Source organism: Toxorhynchites rutilus, chromosome 3 (genome assembly GCF_029784135.1).
Source record: "Toxorhynchites rutilus septentrionalis strain SRP chromosome 3, ASM2978413v1, whole genome shotgun sequence".
Classification (NCBI taxonomy): Eukaryota; Metazoa; Arthropoda; class Insecta; order Diptera; family Culicidae; genus Toxorhynchites; species Toxorhynchites rutilus.
Window position 1 is genome coordinate 250,350,029 of NC_073746.1, and position 21,678 is coordinate 250,371,706.

Consider the following 21,678-nt stretch of genomic DNA (forward strand, 5'->3'; position numbering starts at 1 on the left):
AAAATAAATATTGTATCTTGTGTAATTCGTGTTTTTTAGTTGTTTAATGAAACAAAAATGTTAAAATAATATAATTCTAGCGTTCAGAATCATAGAAGCCTAAGGTCAAGGGAATAGTGAACACGATACGATGTGAAGCTATCCGATGTGAAGCTATCCGATGTGAAGCGATCTATTGGAATTCATCGTGCGCTATGACGTAGTGAAGCCAGATATGAAAATATGTCTTCATTTTGTAAAGAGTTGAATTGTTGTGAGATATTTAATTTAGTAAGCTTGCGATATGTTTCTCAAAACAACTTCAACCGAAATTGAAAGTATGTATAGCAAATGAAACATTTTCCCCAGTGGTATTTGGTTACTTTCTCTCCAGTGTCTTATAGTGTTTTTTATTCACTCAATCAACGGCAATCATCATTTTCATGTGCATGTATAAGCCTGAAAGCCACGCTCAACGATAGTGAAGATATTTTTTTTTTGTAAAAATGGTAAATGGAAAGCCCGTAGCTTTATATCATGTTTGTTGGAACTCATTGCAATATATATAAAAACATCAAGAGTGGTCTCCTTGATATGCATTATCGAAAAAAAACGAAAATAACAATTTAATAACTCAATTTTCATTATCGTTCGATAAGTTTGATTGTGAAGATATTAATAAAAATCATCTTTTTTTTATCCCAATAATTTATTTTATTAGCCTCATTTAGCAATTCAGCTGTAACAGAACCGAATTCTTTCGTGTACATTTTTTATTATAAGATAACTTTTGTTGTATACTACACTGTTACCATTTTGAGACGTAAGATTATCGCTATCTATCGATAAACACTTGTTTTTATCTATAACACAGTAGTCGTTTGGACGTAAGAGAATTCCTATTCTATCGATGCACAACACATGTCGCCTTTTTCGGCGTAAGAATATTGCTATTGTTCGAATGTTTACAGTTGGGCTGTTCACAGTGGGACTGTTGATATAAGGCTTCCTTTGTTGGGTTATTAATAGTTCCAATAACCGATGCAGCAGACCGAAAATGTGAATGGTAAGGGACTGGGATTACCTTCACATGATGATTGTTGCGTGGACATAGTAGCTAGAATAACACACAAAGATGGTCAGTTTAGGGGCCCTGAGTTATGAGCTAATGATCGTTCGCTTAGTAGCGGACACGCAACCAATCATCTGGCAACCACGCGACAAAACACTCCACCAACAGTTTTGCTGCATCGCTTTTACTCCGCATCGCATCGCGTATACTATGTCCTCGGCCTAACTTTTGGTGGAAAGTAAAATTTAACTGTAATTGAGTTTAGAACATCTCAATAATACTGAAATTTTAGTTCCTGCCAAAATGTCCGTTGGGTCCTCATGATTTTGAACGGTAGCATAAATTGTAGTTCATTCAGTTTGATTAATTTTATTATTTTTACCTTTGATAACAATATTTTCTCTATATAGTGGATTGTTATAAGGAAAGTAACACTTTTTCCTCCATCTAATCGTTGGATCTTCTTTGGGGTTTCTCATTGGATTCTTTTTGACAATCAATTTGAATCTATCCGCATGACCCAGATTGAAACAAATGGTTCTCTTTTCCCCCAAGATGTGTAGAATAAAGGTGTGACCGTGTCGTCAATAAGTGCGCGAGGGGAAACGATATAAACATACAGAGGACTGTGGAAAGGGATTTGACTGCAAAGCGGGGGAAAAATATTGCTGACAAGTTTGGCTCTGATGAACATTCCACGAACGAGAATATTTCTGGATTATAAAAATCATTTAACATCAATTAACATCGAATAACATTACAATTGTTTGTTATCAAAACATTTGAATTGTGCCAAGAAATAAGGATAGTTTATTTGGGCGGAGGAATCACCTGTGAGGAATTTCGAGGTAAGTGTATTTTTATCTTTTAAATGGTGCAATATATAATAAGATATAATTTCGTTTTCTTGCAGATGGCTAATTTCTGTGCCGTTAAGGGCTGCGAAATAACTCGTTCTCGATACAAAAATAAAGCTGAATGTATTACCGTGCATAGATTTCCCAAAAGAGAGGATCTGCTCTTGAAATGGATCGCTTATTGTGGACAACAAAAACAGTGGAAACCTCTAGGTAACCAAGGAATTTGTTCGAAACATTTCGATTCCTCTTGCTATAAAAGGAATGAAGAGTGCGAAAATGTCTCATACTCGGTTGAGCGGCGTCGAAGAATCAATGCTGATGGTGAGTGTATCGTATTGAATAAAAACCGTGTAATAAACTGTTTTCACTTCTAGCATTACCAGGGAATCCTGAACACTGGACTCAATAGGGAGAAGTTGAAAATCAACCCGCCGACAGCGCAAGAAGTAGTAGTGATGAAATAGAAAATGTCGAGATATCTTGTGAGTTTTTCTTCTTCATTTCGTTACACAAATATGTTGTTCATATGTTTTATGTTGTACTGAGATGCAACATATTATGAATTCTTTTATTACATATTGTTGAAATGTGTTTTTTTTTCTGAACAGCTGTTCAATTTTAACAAGTTGATCTATAGAAATCATATCCATATGTTTCAAAATTGACGTGTTGCATACTGTTGATTAATGAAAAATGAGTATCAATAGTTCAATAGAGTTGTAATAATCTCATTGAGTATAAGTTTAAAACCAATTCATTACCGATTGATAAAAATCTGTAAGGCTTTTCTGTTCAGATTAGTATAGAAAACCTGTCGTTGTTGTTGTTGTTGAATTATAGAGGCTTTAAACTCGTAGAGTTCATTCGCCTCTAAGTTGTACCTGTCGCAACCCATATTCATTTTTATACGCAAATAAACAATCGCCAGTTTCAGATTTGTGAACAATTTTAAATCTTTTTCGTAGGTATCCTGAATGCAGCTGGAATACTGCCTCTCGGCATGATCAGACTGCCAGATATTGTGTATAACCCCATCAAGCAGTGTAACAGATCAGAACGCTCTTTAAGAAGAATTTTATTTGGGGGCTTTCAACAAATGTCTCTTGCTGTCATCGCTGTCGATCAAATTTGCCCAGAATGATCTGCATGTTGTCGAGAGTTTGAAAATTCCTACAGATGATCCACTATATCTAAAGGATTTGGCTCATGAGTGAGCATGGGGACCGTCAGTTTTGTTCATCGATAGCAGCGATACTATGCCGAAGAATATCACCGCTGGGGCGGATGCAGTCGAATATATGAATCTGATGCACGTTTATAGACTGAATGTCTACTCAATGCTTAAACTCAATACTCTGGTTCTGACTAGAAGCGCAGCGCAGGAAATTGAATCGAAATTAAGCGAACATTCACATCGCAACGATGCGAAGTCATTTATGACGAAATTCCATGTCGATCGGTAAATCATTAGCATCATGAAATAAAATCGAATTTTGTTTGATTCAAATTTACTTTACAGTTTGTTTCACACTTTCCATCTATGCTCTGAATGGTTGTTTTCTCCTGGTAGACGATATTTGAACCGTTTCCATTCTTTTTTATCTGCATGATAAGTGCAACAGGGACATTTTTCCGACAACCCATCGCGCTTGTGCTTGTCCCTGTGAACAAAGTCGTTAATATTGTCAATCCAATGTGTTTGGTCGATTACTTACACATTTTATTCGGAGTAGATTCCTATTCCTTCGAAAGTAAAATCCCGCGTTCATGCTGATTTTCCTTATCGGCACTGCTCCCCCGTGGCTGCTCAGTTTTCGCCTCATTGTCTGGTTCCGATCCTATTTCCGATGGAGCAGCGGAAGGTGCCTTTGCAATACCTTCCTTCGCGTGCTTCGCATAATAGCTAACGGTAGTACGAGTGTGCAATTGCTGGAATGTGTTCATTGAATGCGCCAGCTGAAACATAAGATAAGAGTATATTACAAACTTAGTTTTAACTGTAAAATACTTACCTTTCAACTTTTTAATGCTCTTATTGCCACAGTTCCAGTCATTTTAAAATAACAACTTTGCCCATATCCATCAACACTCTCTCCCTGCAGAAATTCAGAATAACCAAAACAATTCTACACACAGAGAGCAAAAAAAAATATTGCAAAATATTGCAGATTGTTTACAAACACTGCAGAAAAAATCCAAGATGGCTGATATGCCTTTTTCATAAGTCGCGCTACCGTATTGTATTTATCGTGCTTTTCCCCCAAACTAACAATGTCACTCCTCGTAATAATTATCATTGATGTGCCCCTCGTCAATCTTTTTTTTTATGCTTCTTCGTACTGCCAACATGACAGTCTAAATAGCATAACTGATATCAGTGGGCACGCACACAAATCGGAGCGTAGCATTTTAGTGAATGGCGTCTTTTTGACGCTTGGTTATGATCGTTTCTGTGTTGTTGATCGATAATTGTGGTATAATTTCGAAAATTAAAGCGAATTTTTGTTCAAGTGGAAGTTATTTGAAGGGTTAGTACCATAAACTCTTAGAAAATGTGTATCTGTGGGTGGTAAAATCTGTTTGTGAATGTTTCGTGCGGTACGCGCGTTTTTTTTTCTTGTTTCTGTGCCTGTAAGCAATTCAAATTCGACAAGTGATGTGGTTATTTACGAACATACCAACACAGCTAATGTTAGACATTTAAAAAAAATCTAGCGCAAAACCGGGGATACCTCGCATGATTCTATTTTTGGTTCCCTTTCTAATCAGGGTTTTTTTTTCCTGACTTGTACAGGTTGAAAAATGGAAAGCCGTCGCTCAACGAGAGGTGGCGGTCCAATTCCTTCGGCGGCAGTGATCTCCGTTCCAGGTCCTGCAGAAACAGCCAAACGGGGTCGAAAGTCTACCGCCCGCAACAGATCACCTTCGCCACCACCCGCGCGAAGGCCTTCTCCTGGAAGGGCAACAAGAAAAGCATCTCCCGCCCGAAAATCATCCCCCGCACGTAAAGCTTCTCCAGCGCGTAAAAAATCTCCCGCACGAAAAGCATCTCCAGTGCGTAAGGCATCCCCAGCTAGAAAAGCGTCGCCAGGTCGAAAAACGACTCGTACGACCAACACCGTGGTTATCACGAAGATCTCACCAGAAACGAAAGAAGAACCGAGAAGATCAGCGCGGATAAGGACCTCCGAACAACGGGACAAAAGTCCTGTGATTAAGAAACTTCTTCCCGATAAAGTTCTGTCAGCGATTTTGGACGAAACGGAGGAAGCTTCTCAGAAAGCGTCTCCAGCGAAGAGTTTAACTCCAAACACGAGTCAACGATCCGCGCCTACTACCGAACGGAGCCGAGCATCCGCCTCACATTCTGTAAGTGTGGCCAATGAATCACAGGAATTTTCCGACCAAGAAGATGTGGATTATCAAAGTTTTCGAAGGGACGATAATGGAATTATGGGGGGCGACAATAAATCGTACGCCAGACGAAGTACGGCAAAACAGCTTCAAGAACTTCGAGAATTCGGCGGGAACTTGGGCGCTTTGAGTTTGTTGCTTCTTGTACCCACTTTCGTCATGTTCGTTAATCATTTTTGCTCCGGTGCCGCTCATCGTGATTGCACGTTTAAGATTCCGACTAATTTCGACGAGTTTAAAATGCTGTCGACTTATTTCAACCGGGAAGTTGGAGCAATTTTTCTGCTCTTCAGTTGGGGAGTTGCCATTTTTACAGCACTTCCCATTGGAAAGAGTGTGAAAATTGTGGATGAAATCCGTGGCCAGCAGTCTTACACGTTTACCGGTCTATCGTGTGCGGTTTTCACTGGGCTGGCCGTATCCGTCGCTGAATATTGCTACAAATATCCGCTGATTTCAACTATCAGCAAAGGATACAATCAGCTGCTCATTATCAGCTTGGTTTACGCTCTCTTAACGGCTTGTCTGGCATTCATAAAATCGCGATATGTTCCACAGATCAACTGGAACCCGTATGCCAAGTCGGGCCGTCTTCTGTCAGACTTCCTGGTCGGCCGTGAAATAAATCCTCTCACATTCAATATCATCAACCTGAAGCTCGTGCATTATCACATCTCCGTTATTTTGGCGCTCGTGTTCAATTGTATCATCATTTATCGTAATCTTCATTTCTCTGCACTGCCGGCCGAACCAGAGTTGATAACCTTGGTAGAAAAAGTGACGTTCGCGCTTAAAAACCTCGAATTTGAAGTAACTCCAGTTTTTGCCGCATCGCTGACAGTTCTGTATCTGCTGGATCTGCTAGTGTACGAACATCATCTGACGTTTTCGTTTGATCTGCAAGGGGAAGGATTCGGTGCCATGCTGCTGCTACGATATGCGGTTTTCCCCTTCACTGTCACTCTGCTGCCGAAGTACGTCGCGGCACACAAACTGCCGGAAGTGCCGTACTGGGGACTCGCTTTGATGGCCACAGTTGCGCTCATCGGACTTTTAATCAAACGTTCCAGCAATCGACTGAAGCACCAGTACCGACTTAATCCACTCAGCGAGAAGTTTATAGGTGAGTAGTGCCGCAAGGTGAATGGCTTTTTCACGCTCGCATACGTAAAGACACAAAATCATCTTACGCTTTGTTTTTTATACGCTTCGCGCGATGTCACCTGTTTTGGTTAGTTTTATGCTCACATGTACAGATACAAAAGCAACACTGGAGTTGCTCTCGAATAATTCAGAACATGTTTCGATGCCCAGTTACATCGGTTTAAAGGGTTATATTTTTACTAGTATATATGGATATTGTTTCTTAATTTGAAGGTTTATAGGGGAATTATCGACCGGTTAATCGCGGTCGACTCGAGGTTGGAAGGGTGACATAAAAAATCACACTGATGATCACACCGAACTCTTAAAGCTATACTTTTATGTATACGATATACGATATATCGTACATTTTACCTAACGTAACGTACACATTTCCAAAGTGTAAAGGAAAAAAAAATCAATTTTTTTTTCTTGATAGAACAATGAATTATCTGTATTGTGATGCTAAAACAAGTCTTGTACCTTCAATCTATCCCGAAATACAGCTGGTTTTGTGATTCCGGATTCTAAATGAATCAAGCTTCAATCAACAGTTCGAAGGGAAACATCGTGAGAAAGGCTGGCTGCGTCTACTGATTGATGTTATTCATTAACTTTACTAAAACAGCAACACATTAATGTATTATAGACTACGTTTGTGAGTACTTTATTATGCTTCGATATAACGTACAATTCGATACAACGTACAATTTTGAAAGTGAAATGTACGTTATATCGAAGTTTACCTGTATCACTCTGACGATGCTATCGGCTCGCTCGGTTTCTATTATAGCAAAATGGGGCTAGCGAGCAAAATTCTTATCGCCTCGATTTCTATAATAGGGCCCAATATCGTTAGTGTGCATCCGGTCAGCCACGACAACACGCAATTTAGAATCTTAGAAATTTTAACCACGGAGGAATATTTTACCAGATCTTTCATAATCTGAATGACTTGAGACCAGAGTTGCCTACTATTTTTTTTTTTGAAAAATCAGGGAGAATGAAAAAAAAACAGGGAAAATCAGGATACCTCATATTGGGTTGTCCGGAAAGTTCGTACCCATTTTTGAGAAAACAAAAGTATTATTTTTTTAAATTTTATATGCACAGTGTTGTTTTGCAAACAACTCAGGATGTTCTGAAATCTTTCAGGTAGCCTAACAATTCTGAACATTAACTAATTACGGAAACTAATTTGTCCAGTTACGAGAAGTATTTGTGGGAATGTATCGACTGGTTGCTTGGTAGAAGCCCACAATACAGGATTCCTCTCCAATACCACCTGAACCAGAACATAATTTTTTTTCAGGTGAAGACCGGGTCAGTCGAATGGTTTCAAATGACCTGTTTCAACTGATGCACATGAATGGAAATTTTAAACATATGTAGTGAACCTGCTAATTCATTTGTCGTGTCTCACGGATCATTCTTGCAACTTCTTGCTTCACAAACAATTTAATATATATTCTTCGAGAAATAAAACACTTTTTAATAATAATTAAAGTTTAATAAAAAAAAGATGTTATACTTGGATGTTATTTGCTGCGAAAATATAAATATCGTTTTTATTTTACTGTACATAATTTTTGGTCGCTGATATTCCTTTCATCGTTTCCGTTCCTATTCTGTTTCTAATCTTCGTTTTATTGAGATTGAATTACGAGAACCTTCGGGCATATGATTCTTATAGATTATATTTCTTTCACGTTAACTTCAAAATTTAAAAAATGTCGACACTGTACCTTCGAAAATGCGAACAGATAGAGTATAATCGAAAAAGCATTATATAAGTGCGGACCGGGAAGCTTTTTAATGTAGACTATTATGACAGTTCTCATGAACAACCAGCAAAACCGCCAGTATATTCATGTGGATTTTTTTTCTGATTTAGCAAAAAGTAAAAAATCAGGATCATTTTATAAAAATCAGGGAAAATTGAGTGTTTGTCAGGATGTCAGGGAGCGTGCCAAAAAGTCTGGGAAATCCTGAAAAATCAGGAAGGTTGGCATCTCTGCTTGAGACCTTTCCCATTAAGTTTAGACCGGAAGAAAACAACCCATGTGCCAGTTCCAGGTGCATCTTCTGGATAGACTTTCACACGGACAGGCGACACAACAGAAGAGGAAGGCGAGGTCGATAGTTGAGATCGGGGTTTGAGGGGGTGAGAAGGTAAGGTTTGCAAATTTTCTTGAGAGGGGCTTGTTGAGGTGGGTTGAATCTTCCTCTGACGAGACATCTTCGAGGTGGGAAAGCATTTAAGCGACTTCTCAGCTCCCGTAGCTAGAGAGGGGCAGAGAGTGGATTTAATCTTCATGTTAACGGCTCCTACCCTTCTGCCATTCTTCAATGTGGCAGATATCCGCTTTATCGTAATTTTTCTATCTAGAGGCGAATGAACTGAGAAGCTTAAAGCAGTGCTTGGAAATATCTGTTCACATCAATCTTTTCAGTTGAATTTCATGACCACATTCGATCATTACACCATTGTATTCGGGATACCGAAAATGAATCAACGCCAAGCCTCACAATCACAACAAGCAACTCACAGTTGATTCATTCAGTTTCGTTAATTCTCTCTTTCGTTCTGCTATGCGTTCACGGAATGTGCATAATTTTGTCATTCATTGACATTAATATACCAGTTCATTCAATATCAACCTCGTTCTCGGACACTGACGAAACGGTGAAATTCGTTGAGGAAGATAAGGAAGTACAGAAAATTCATAATAGTGGCAACAAATTAGTATAGCGTTGCGGAGTGTGATGGAGTCGACAATGTAAGCCGAGGACGAGGCGTTTTTAAACTGTTCAAGCAAGCAGGTATCCGTCTCAGTAGAAATGCTTTAATTTTACACAATGAATATGAAACTCCAATTCCACATGTCAGAAAAGCTTCAAAAGACTCAAATTTGGATGTGAAGAAGTACCGTTTTGACTCAAATTTCGATCAATTAATTTTTATTCAAATTCTGAACACTTCATTTTAAAAACTAAATTTATTGACCATCAATGTTGTTTTGATACCTATAAATGTTGTTATAATGAAGGGTATATCCTAAAGAATATCGGGGTTTTCATTATTCAATTATTTATAACATTGATGTTCAATAAATTTGGTGTTCGGAATATGAGCTTCTTTTGATATCTTTTTTACGCGATTTTTTTTGTGATTTTTTACGCGATTTGCTCTAAATTACACGATTTTTTTACGCGATTTTCGACCAGGTCCGAAAATTTTTCTGCGTGTACAGGCAGGAACGCAAGCGCACGCACAAATGTACAAGCAAACGCGCACACATGCACAAAAAACCGCGCACACACAGGCGCACATGCTCTCATACATGCTTAAACTCCAGCACGCATGCACACAAACATGCACAAACACACGCGCACACATGTACACAAAAGCACGCACACGCACGCACATGCGCACACCCCCAAACAAACACGCGCGGATACAAACGCACGCACGCAAGAACACAAACGATGCGCGTGTTGCCTTGTCCACACAACGAACAATAACATTTTGGGCCTGATCACGAAATTCACTGTCACAAACGCTTTCACGTCACTTATTCTTTTTGTGTCTATCATCATTGTCACGGACAGTTGCGTGTAAAAATAAACTCCGTGAAGTGAAAGTGTTCATTCCCGTTTATAAGAGACATGTCAGTTGCATAATTTCGGACGTTTGAACGTTATGTCGGTTGCATAATTTCGGACGTTTGAACGTTATGTCGGTTGCATAATTTCGGACGTTTGAACGTTATGTAGGTAAAATTAATAAGTGTATGAGATAATATTCCATTTAATAGAACGTATGTTCTAAAATGATAAGTTTGCGATTATACCTCGATGATTCGGTATTTCAATGCCAACTATTCGAACTCATTCCATGAATCATTTGCTTTATGCGCTAGTTTGCTGAATCAAACGTTGGTTCAAAGATGAGGAGGAATACTTGGTTGCTCTTGAATAATGTAGTTGTTGAACATATGTAATTTGTAATGTAATAAATGTAATTTTATGTAATGAAATTTTATTTCCTCTTTCTATAAATTACTCTAGAGATAAAGCATGACTATTGGGCACCTTACACGATCAACCGGATTGACAATAAGTGTCTTCAATATCGTGACAGCTAGGCTTTCAACATCTGATCTAACCTCAATCAATATTTTTCCACCTTACACGGTCAATATCGCCCTCAACCCGAGACAACGAAAACATCCGCGATGGCTAGTGGCGACATTCGAGTTTGGGATCCAAACTATTCTCTATCAGATTAGAAGGCTAAAAGGCAATTTTCAATTGGTAAAATTTGAATGAAAATATCTACTTGGTATTATTCAATTAGTTGAAGCGCGTAGTCCTAACCTTAACTTAACCTACTTCCTCTAAATTTTCAGATATTCCTACTAAACAGTATTATTATAATATAACGTCAATTTCAGACACAATTTTTGTATGGGATTTTTTCATCACTTGCAGAAAAAAAGTGATTTGCATTCACATAGAATAATAATTTGATTCGTAAAAGTTAATTTTCATTCATAATTTACACTTTAGAATTTGGTTTTTCTTCTCAAAAATACATCATAATACTCGTTTCACAAATACAGACTGTTCCTTTCAGTTTCAGAGATGCCAGATTATTTTAGTTTGCGAAAATATATGCAAGTTATTTTATCTGCAAGCAAATGTTTTTATTCCATAAATGAGACTATGACAGTAGAACCCCGATTATCCGCGAGCGGGTGATCCGCCCTGCGGATTATTCGTGACTGCGAGTTCCAAAGTAAATCAATAGGCCTTTCCGGAATTTGTTAGTGAGTGGTAGGCCCATGCTCTTTTGTTGTGGTCATGGCTTTTACATTATTTAACCACTGGTGTACACGACCTTATAGATGGATAGTTGATTGATTTCTGTATTGATAGAACATAGTTTTTATGTTGAAACATCTCTTTTCGTGTTTGCATTTTTTTATCCTTTAATGGGTCATCCGCGATTTTCTTTAATCGCGGTGAGTTTACCCTACTATTCCGCGGATAATCGGGATTCTACTGTAGCTTGAATTAACACATGATGTTTTTTCGTCTGTGATTTTCCCAGATCTTCTCATTCTCCAAATTTTATAGCGGTGTTCGAAGAAACACACAACCCGCTCACTAGCGCAAAGAATGACCGAGTTCAACGTTAAAAAATTCCTAAAACGTTGTTAAGTTTCATCCACTCTCTCACCATCACATTGTCAGTTTACTTTGAAGTTTTGATTTGTATCGTGAAAAGTACCGTATTTTGCTATTCAAAGTATCGGTTTTCCAAACCAAAAGCTTCCATTTATGATTCCTACAATTTCAGTAGTTTATAAATTTTAATTGCAATCGCAAAAAAGACTAACAAAAATTAAATGTGCGCTTGCATATCTGGCAACTCAGTCTGGAAGTCCGTGAGGTAAAACGTCAACATCATGCATCCATATGAAATGTCACGATATTGATGCTCGAAAATCAGAAAATCCGGATTTCTGCGTCGTCGGCCATGTTCAGCTGTCATTATGCTCCCAAATGTCATCATATTGTCAATAAAGTTGACCGTGTAAGGTCCGCTTATCATGAGTTTAATAATCGATATCTCACATACTCTTGTTCTCAGCTTGTCTTATTCGTTTGAATAGTGAGAAGTATTTAGTATAGGTCTACGTTAAAATATTTTTTTAACAACCGTTTCTACAATTTTGATGAATAATAATATCTTCTATATCTCAGAATAAACCCGAATTTATCCATCTCATGATCAGTATAATCTAAGCTACTCCCATATGGAATTCTGAAGTTTAATCCTCTTATCCTTCCTATTCTCGTGTAATTTGATATACGGGACATGAAGTTTGATTTAATTATTTAAACTGAAACTGGTCAGCAGCGTCGGTGAGGAGCATAATTTTCATATGAAACATCTGATGAGTTTCAAGGAATTTGCCAAAAGCAGAAAATGATCCATATTTTCTTTAAACAGATATTATGGAAAAAGAACTAGAGAATAATTTAAAAATTATTAATTTAAAAGCTTTGCAACGATAGATTTTTTTTTCTTATTTGAAACTTAAATATTCTTTCATTCAAAGAATGTCTTCAAAACAATATCGTTGAAAATATCAATTACGTAAAAAACAAAAGATCAATGGTCTTATTCGATGTAACTATCGTCCTGATTCGGGTCTTGTCCACCAATTGCAAATGTCTGAATTACTAAAATCAGCTCTGCAATGTTGGAAAAACATTACAGTTATGATTTTATATTCAAAATATCAAGAAATCAATATTATACATATCAATCATAATGATCGTTTTAGGCCAGTGGCCTCCATTGCCATTTCATGGGGTTGCAACTCTCTGTGAGTCTAATCCTTAAAATAGAAACAAAAAATTTCTATTCATTTAGGACAATCGAAATTAGACCTTTCGCCAAGTTTCAATCGGTCTACGGGAGCTACATTTTTAGTTCTCAATTACATCCCATAGCGCAATTATCGAATCCAAATAAACAAATTTACGTCCTATGGATACATCAGGATTTCGTTCTAAAAATGCCACCAAGTGGGTAAATTGCTGTTTGTTTGCTGTTGTCTTTCTTAAAAAGCAAGACAAGATTCAAAACGTTAGCAAAAAAGCTAAATAAATCCGAAATTAAACTTACTCCATTCCGCGTGACTAGCTTTCACCATCTAAAACACAAGTGCCAAATATACTTGTTTTTCCCCGTGACGTGACAGTTTAATTTCGGATTTATTCAGCTTTTTTGCTAACATTTTGAATCTTGTCTTGCTTTTTAAGAAAGAAGAGATAAACAAATAGAAATTTACCCGCTTGGTGGCATTTTTAGAACGAAATCCTGATGTATCCAGAGGACGTAAATTTGTTTATTTGGATTCGATAAATGCGCTATGGGATGTAATTGAGGACTAAAAATGTAGCTCCCGTAGACCGATTGAAACATGGCGAAAGGTCTAATTTTTTGTTTTTATTTTAAGGATTAGACTAACAGAGAGTTGCAACCCCATGAAATAGCAATGGAGGCCACCGGCCCAAAACGATCATTATGATTGATATGTATAATATTGATTTGTTGATGTAACTGTTGTAACTGTAATGTTTTCCCAACATTGCAGAGCTAGTTTTTGAAATTCAAACATTCGCAATTGGTGGACAAGGCCCGAATCAGGACGATAGTTACATCGAATGAGGCCATTGATCTTTTGTTTTTACGTAATTGATAATTTCAACGATATTGTTTTGAAGACATACTTTGAATGAAAGAATTTTTAAGTTTCAAATAAGGAAAAAATTAATCTATCTTTGCAATGCTTTTAAGTTAATAATTTTTAAATTATTCTTTAGTTCTTTTCCCATAATTTTGATATCCGTCTAAAGCAAATCTAAATCATTCTGCTTCTGGCAATTTTCTTGAAACTCATCAGATGTTTCATATGAAAATTATGCTACTGACCAGTTTTTGTTTAAATAATTATGTCAAACCTCATGTCCCGTATATCAAATTACACGAGAATGGGAAGGATAAGAGGATTAAACATCAGAATCCCATATGGAAGTAGCTCAGATTATACTGATCATGAGATGGATAAATTCGGGTTTATTCTGAGATATAGAAGATATTATTGTTCATCAAAATTGTAGAAACGGTCCTTAAAAAATGATTTTAACGTTGACCTATACTAAATACTTCTCACTATTCAAACTAGTAAGACAGAGCTGAGTACAAGAGTATGCGAAATATCGATTATTAAACTCATGATAGTCATGCTTCATCTCTAGAGTAATTTATAGAAAGAGGAAATAAAATTACATTCCCATATGTTCAACAACTACATTATTCAAGAGCAACCAAGTATTCCTCCTCATCTTTGAACCAACGTTTGATTCAGCAAACAAACGCATCAAGCAAATGATTCATGGAATGAGTCCGAATAGTTGGCATTGAAATACCGAATCATCGAGATATAATCGCAAACTTGTCATTCTAAAACAGTTCAATTAAATGGAATATTATCTCATACACTTATTAATTTTACCTACATAACGTTCAAACGTCCGAAATTATGCAACCGACATAACATTCAAACGCCCGAAATTATGCAACTGACATGTCTCTTATAAACGGGAATGAACACTTTCACTTCACGGAGTTCATTTTTACACGCAACTGTCCGTGACAATGATGATAGACACAAAAAGATTAAGTGAAGTGTCAGTGACGTGAAAGCGTTTGTGACAGTGATGTTCGTGATCAGGCCCAATAACACCGAGTTTATCAAAATTGTCACGACGGATGAACTCTTCCGGATTCTACACACACGGTGGCAGCCGTAATAACGTTGTATACAATTCACTTCGTTTTCACCGTGAAGTGACGTTCGTGATCAGACCCTTTGTCAAAATACACAAAACTTTTTTTACGCGATTTGCTTAAAATTACGTGTTTTTTTGCGCGCACGCATCTATCGCGTAAAAAAGAATCCAGTGTATTTTGTTCTATGATGAAAATTAAACAGCAAATATGGTAAAAAAACCCAAAGCGTCAAGATCGTGTACCTAAAAAAAATTTAATAGAAGGGTGGTGTCCAAGACACGACCGCATTGGGAATAATTCGAGCTTTTTCCTTATTTTGTAACTGTCGCTCCCAGTGATTAACGTTTTTCTAACGAAAAGCTTGTTTATGAAACATTTTCCAGCCGCGCTTTATTTTACAAAATTTCGTTCACTTTTGTGGTTTAATTTTTCTAAACCTTAATTCACTTTATTTAATTGCAGATCTGGACACTCTACCCACCTTCCAGGGCCGACGTTTGCTGGTCGCAAAATGGTGGGGTCGCGTTCGGCAACCCAACTACACTGGAGACATTTTGCAGAATGTCGCCCTCCTGCCGCTGCTGTATTGGCGCTTCGCCTGGCCCCCGCTACTCTTCACGCTGTTTACCGTCGCACTCTTAGTGCACCGCGCCCGGCGGGTTAACGACAGAAACGCAAAGAAGTACAACTCCGCGTGGCAACGCTACAGCTCAATGGTGCGGTACATGCTAGTGCCCAAGGTTTTCTAATAGAACGAGGTGCCCTTTTTGCCCCTCTAACACACGTTCAGAAGCAACATATTTTTGTATAAAGCGTTACATGTTTTTTGTGCTTCTTATTATTTCTCAACGCTGTTCCGGACCAGATAGCACCCACTCAGTCTATCTTGCATGCGAACACAGAACACACGAAATAAAGGGAATCGGACTTTTTCTGAAATCGATTCTATTTCTGTCTATGTTTATCTTAGTGAAATGACCTTCTAGGTTTATAGCAATTTTCGTACAATTTTTACAACTTTTTTTAGAGCTAGGATGTTTAGCAGAATCCCTCGAATATATCGAAATTTACACAATAGGATAATTGTAAGGGAAAATTAACGTTTTGGAAGATTAGTATTGCGTAGAACGGATAATGTAAGCAAAAACAAACAACAATACATTGTGATTGTACAAATCGAATATACTTAAGTTATAAGAAGCAGGTTGCAGTACTTTTCTTCAGTTCTCAGTTTCCCGCCTCAAAGAGACGAGAAGCAGTTCTGTGCACTAAGTATTGGAAGCATCTGAACTCTCATTGTACAGATTTTTAAATATTTGATCTTGGAATCGTCGAAGATTTGTTATACAAAACGATTTTTTTCATTGATTTTGCTATTAGTTTTAAGTATAGAATTAGACTTGAATGAAATAAAGCTCTATTGAAACATGGCGCAACTAATGTTTTTTTTTTCGAGTGGGGAGATATCCAACAATTTCACATTAAATAAACCAGGTAGATGGGTAATGAATTATGGAGACTTTAATTTTTTTTCAGTTTATTCGTCTCTAATCAAATAAACCAGTATCCGAAGTAAACCTGATGAGTCTCTTGTGAAGTTTATGCTTCGTTGCCACAAACAGTCCAACATGTGATTTTAGACAAAAAAAAAACATTGTTGCAGGAGGATAGTCTGAATATTGATGAGGACACGAAAGTAGTGCACTCTTGTGAGTCAGTGAAGTATCAGGCCCGAATAACTGGCTACTCAACTAGTGGTTTTTATTAGCAGAGTTGTCACACTTCTTGGCTAGACGAACCTACCCAGAATACTCACCCGCCTGGGGCTTCTTAATGCCAAAGGGGGACTAAGCTCTGCGGAATGCACGTATCTACATGCTCGTGCTTTTTAGTCCTGACCGAGGAATTGTCAGACATCCGCGCATGATGACCGACTTTTGGATGCCGGTCATAGGTTCCAGCAGCATGCGATGAGGCAGTGGAGCACGTCTCTACACCTTAGTGATGGGGAAAATGTGTTGCAGTCTAGAACGCTGCAGATAAAGAGGGGGATATTCCAAGGCGGCTCTTTCAGCCCGCTTTGGTTTTGCCTGGCACTGAACCCCTTCAGTAGGACGCTCAATAGAAACGGTCATGGCTATAAAATAAGGTATGGCGACGGCGCCCACGAAGAAGTGACCCATACCTTTTACATGGACGACCTTAAGGTCTACGCTGATTCACGTCAGCGTCTAGGTGTAGCTATCCGGATTGTCGAAGAAATAAGCAGGGACATCTGCATGGGGTTTGGCCTCGACAAGTGCCGCTGTGTCCATCTGCTGAAAAGACAACTCACCGAACCCGGAGGCTACGAGGTCTATGACGACGGGTTTATACAAGACATGGCTCGTGGCGAATCTTAGAAATACCTTGAATTCCGACAGCTCACTAGGATTCGCCACTCCGACATCAAGACGGAGCTGCGAGACAAGTTCTTGAGTCGAGTGAACTGTGTCCTGAGGACTTTCCTCATCGCGGGGAACATGGCACGCGCGATCAACACATTCGCCGTTGCCCTGCTGACCTTCAGTTTTGGTGTAGTCAAATGGAGCAAAACTGACCTAGAAGACCTTGAGAGAAGGATGAGGAAAGCATTCGAAGAGGCCAGAATGCACCATCCTCAATCGGCACTGGAGAGAGTTTCACTACCACGCAAAGAAGGGGGACTTGGAATCGTCGACATTTCAGCACTGTGTTGCCCAGGTACGACAACTGCGCGAGTACTTCACAGAACGCGCCAACCAAAACCCGATATACCGGGCTATCTGCGCCGCTGACAGAGGATTCAGCGCTCAGCACTTGGTGCAAGCGAAGTACCATCTCAACTGCAATCTGCAGACAGTGGAGGAGAAGATTGCAAGTTGGAAGCAGAATGCAGTGCATGGTGCCCACCCTCAACTGGACCGGCCACAAGTCTACAAGGCCGAATCTAATCTGTGGCTAACGCGTGGTAAACTCTTCTCAGTAGTAGAAGCCGACAAGATAGACATCCAGGACAGGATAATGTCGACGAGAAACTGCAGGTGGTACGTCTGGCATCAAGACGTTGATGACATTTGCCGAATGTGCATTCAACCAGGTGAAAACATAGAGCACATTATGGTAGGCTGTCTCGTTTTGGCCAACGCAGCCTACACCGAGCGCCACAACAACGTGGCCCGTATTGGTCATCGATAACTGGCGCTGCAATGTGCTCTACTGGAAGACAACGAACCAAACTACCGGTACCTGCCTGCACCTGTCCTCGGAAATGACCGTTTCAAGCTGTACTGGGATCGCACAGTTCTGACCGACCTCTCGATCCACCACAACCGCCCAGGTATAATGGTTTACGACAAGAGCTTGAGCTTGGGTAGACTGTACAATTCGTAGTTGCTCTCCGTGATTGACCTGAACCATCCAAGTTGCACAAAGAACACACAGAATGACGCTTGGGACTAGCAAATCATTCTCGTTGATTCGTTGATTTTCGGTGATTCGAGCTTTAAATGATCAATGAAGACGCCGGCCACGTCCTTACAGTCACCAGGGGAAGGGAAGGAATTTTAGTATGATATTCGCCGCCTGAAGACCAGAAGGGTCGCCTCTATAGCGTGGTTAAGAAAAATCAGGATTCACTGCGGTGTGTGATGTGATTATATAAATGCGAGCTATTGACTACTCGACGAAATAAAAACCTTAAAATCTGATGTGTTACAACACGCGGCAGAGATTATCTTTAGGTATCCTGAGAAGGAAAACTTGTAAAATTGATACATTTTATATAATATATTATATTAATCCTTTGCGGTCGGAATTAATTTCCGTTGGAAGGGATTCTTTTATATTTCCACGCTACTAATATTTTGCTCATACCGAGTACCGTTACCTATTATTCATAGAAATTTCCTATACATTCATAAAAAAGTTCACTAGGCATTGAAATTCGTTTGGAAAAAATGTAAACTATTACACCGTTGAATAAAGTATTTAGTATGATTCCTTGCTATGGTGACTGAGATAATGGTTTACGACAAGAGCGACCGCAAAGTCACCATCATCGATGTCGCTATTCCACTGAACCAGAATCTGGAGGAGACCAACGGTCGCAAAATTTGTAAGTATCGACCATTGGCCTGTGGGGGCTAAGGGAGGTCCCAAGAATTATTCCGATCGTTCTTTCTGGAACTGGAATTGTCCCGAAGACGCTTCTGGAAGCGCTAAAGATGTTGAACATCGAGAAGGATGGCTGGCATCCAAAAGTCGGTGATCCTTAGCACCCGCGAGATTGTCCGACAATTGCTCGGTCAGGATTAAAACAGCACGAGCATGCAGATACGTGCATTCCGCAGAGCCTAGTCCCCCTTTGGCATTCAGAAGCCCGGAGGCAGGTGAATATTCTAGCTAGGTTCGCCTAGTTAAGAAGTAAGATAAGTCTGCCAAAAATTTTCATACAAATTTTAGCAATTTAAAACTGCCTTAGGGCCGGCTTATCTGATAGAGAAAAGTTGGCCTCATACAAACTAATGTCGTATCCAGATGTCGACACGAAGCTTGCCAATTTGACAATTTCTGGGCCAAGCGGTAGCAACTCAGCGGCTACCGCAAGAGGTTTAGTAACTTTGAACAAGCTTTTTGAAAAAGATGGGACTCTTATTTACTGATGAAGACTCGTTTCCTGGGATCTACATTTGTTCATTCTGATACTAGTCCTAGCTATAACGGTGACGTAAAATGCTCTCGAAGGGGTCTCACAGGACCTGAAAATGCAAAAGTAGGTCGCAAACCTAGTTGCTGGATTGGTTTTCACAAGGGCCATAATATAAAACGCGGTGAGATCCTTTCAACCATACAAATCCGTAGTTGCAGATTGTATTTTTACAGCCCTGATTCAAGTAGGAGAATCAAAGCTAATTCCACATCTAATCGAGATTTTTAAGGTAAGTCTGGTACTAGAACACATTCCTTATTATTCACTTTGGACCATATTGGAAACGAAAGGGGAGCCATTTCGAATAATTTTGCTAAAATTATTCATTTTAGATTTCGCATTTCGTTCTCGAGTTATGAAACTTTCAACAACTGAAAGCAGTTATGTATAGACTAGAGAATGTTAACCGGTTTTACCGGTTCATTTTTCATTACCGAATTACCGGTAATTTTACAATCAGTAACCGGTAATTTCAGTAATTTTCATTTTTACTCAAGAAATAATATCTGCCTTTAAGTCGTTTTGAAATATTGCTCGAGAATCAACATAAGATCAAAAAAACACAACTGGCAGTGTTGCGCCGTTTCTACGACCTCCGAACTTCAGTTCAAAAATCGCTGCTCGATCTGAAAACAAAACACAAGGTAAGCTTCAGCGATGAAGAACTGACAGCTATAAAATAATTGATTGATGCCCTCGGATCAGTTCTGGTAGCTGCTGAACTGCTATTGCGGAAGAAATGCACCCTTTATGAATAATCATTTTGCTCATGGTTATGACCAAGATGGTGGAGTTAACAAGTGGCTTGTAATTTACACTATTTAGAAAAGACGTATGAGGGATGGCAAGACGAAAAGTTTGGACTTGTTTATGTTATTAATTACGTTGGTATGGTTACATTTGATTTCGTCGAAGGTATTCGAAGCAGTATAATAAATAAACAGTTGTCGTTGAAAATAGTAACCTAGTAACCTTAATGCATATGCTTCTGTGAGCTGGCTCGGCTAATGTGATTCAGGGAATGCTTTGATCGTGGTACCGCCTCTGGCGCATAATTTGCAGCTTTGTTTTTTGTGCTGGTTCATAACGGCAATCAACCTTGCCGGCAAAACTGTAGTCAATGTTCAGTATTGTTTGGATACCAACGGCAATTCTGACATTACGTTTTACCTTCCACTTCACTTTCCTTGGTTATGACTCTCAGGTTATGACACAATAAATGTAGACTTTGGCGTCTTCTATCAAACGATACGGACTGCATTGATCAAGTAGGCATTTGAAATTGTTCCTGACTTGATCAAATTTGACGATGATGACGAACTGGACAACAGGAGGAAAAAAATCTACTGGACGATGCAAAACCTGCAGAACAGGTGCACATCAGGAAAAAACTTGAACGACGATTGAAACAATCAAATGTATCAACGTCCAGCCTAAGCTCAACGTCTAAAAACGGATTGATGAAAACCATCGGACAAGAGTTTTCGCACAGAGGGCATCAGAGACAAACACATGACATTAGTGTTCGATGCTCTTCGTACTGTACGCCCAACATAATTGGACTCTCTATTAGAGCCCCCGCACACTACAGACTTTTTTCAGTCGACAGTTTGGTCGAATCGGCCTACTGGTGCAAAAACCGACCCAACTGAATCGGTGTAATCTGCGCACATGCATACCTCTCCGTACTGATTAAGAAGCCGACCGAACTATCGGTCGACAAGTCAGTCTGCAGTCTGCGGGGGCTCTTATAGTGACTTTCAACACATTTCGGCTGGTTCGTCACTTTTACTTCCATTTTTGGAAGAATGTCGGGAGTGAGAATTGAACTTGTGATCTCTGCGTGAGAGGTATGGGTGTTACCGCTACGCCATATCGCCTCCAATTGGACTCTGAACGGGCTTTTTCTTATTCTGGAAACTTTGTTAATGAGATCCGATCTAGATTAGAAGACGACAAAATTAACATTCTCTGTGTCTTTATGTATTACTTTAACCAACAAACTAAGTAGCAACTTGTAAAAACTTGTAAAATGTTTTTTTTTGTAAACTAATCATTATCAATAAAGGCCGTTTCTTTAAGAAAATGGTTGGAAAATGGAAAATGG

At 39.0% G+C, this 21,678-nt stretch overlaps 2 protein-coding genes and 1 long non-coding RNA gene across 3 annotated transcripts in view; 2 read left to right on the top strand and 1 right to left on the bottom strand.

Moving 5' to 3' along the window:
• Positions 1–21,678, bottom strand: part of LOC129774783 (mitosis initiation protein fs(1)Ya) — a 55,406-nt gene that overhangs the window by 6,994 nt on the left and 26,734 nt on the right. The gene's annotated exons all lie outside the window — the stretch shown is intronic.
• On the top strand, positions 1,609–2,417 carry LOC129774789 (uncharacterized). The gene is made up of 3 exons (XR_008742771.1): positions 1,609–1,899; positions 1,965–2,232; positions 2,286–2,417. It is a non-coding gene; the product is annotated as an uncharacterized LOC129774789 (long non-coding RNA).
• Positions 4,268–16,271, top strand: LOC129774784 (lamin-B receptor). The gene is made up of 3 exons (XM_055778745.1): positions 4,268–4,439; positions 4,706–6,448; positions 15,305–16,271. The coding sequence occupies exons 2-3, from the start codon at positions 4,714–4,716 to the stop codon at positions 15,589–15,591; spliced, it is 2,022 nt and encodes a 673-aa protein (XP_055634720.1). The 5' UTR covers positions 4,268–4,439; positions 4,706–4,713; the 3' UTR covers positions 15,592–16,271.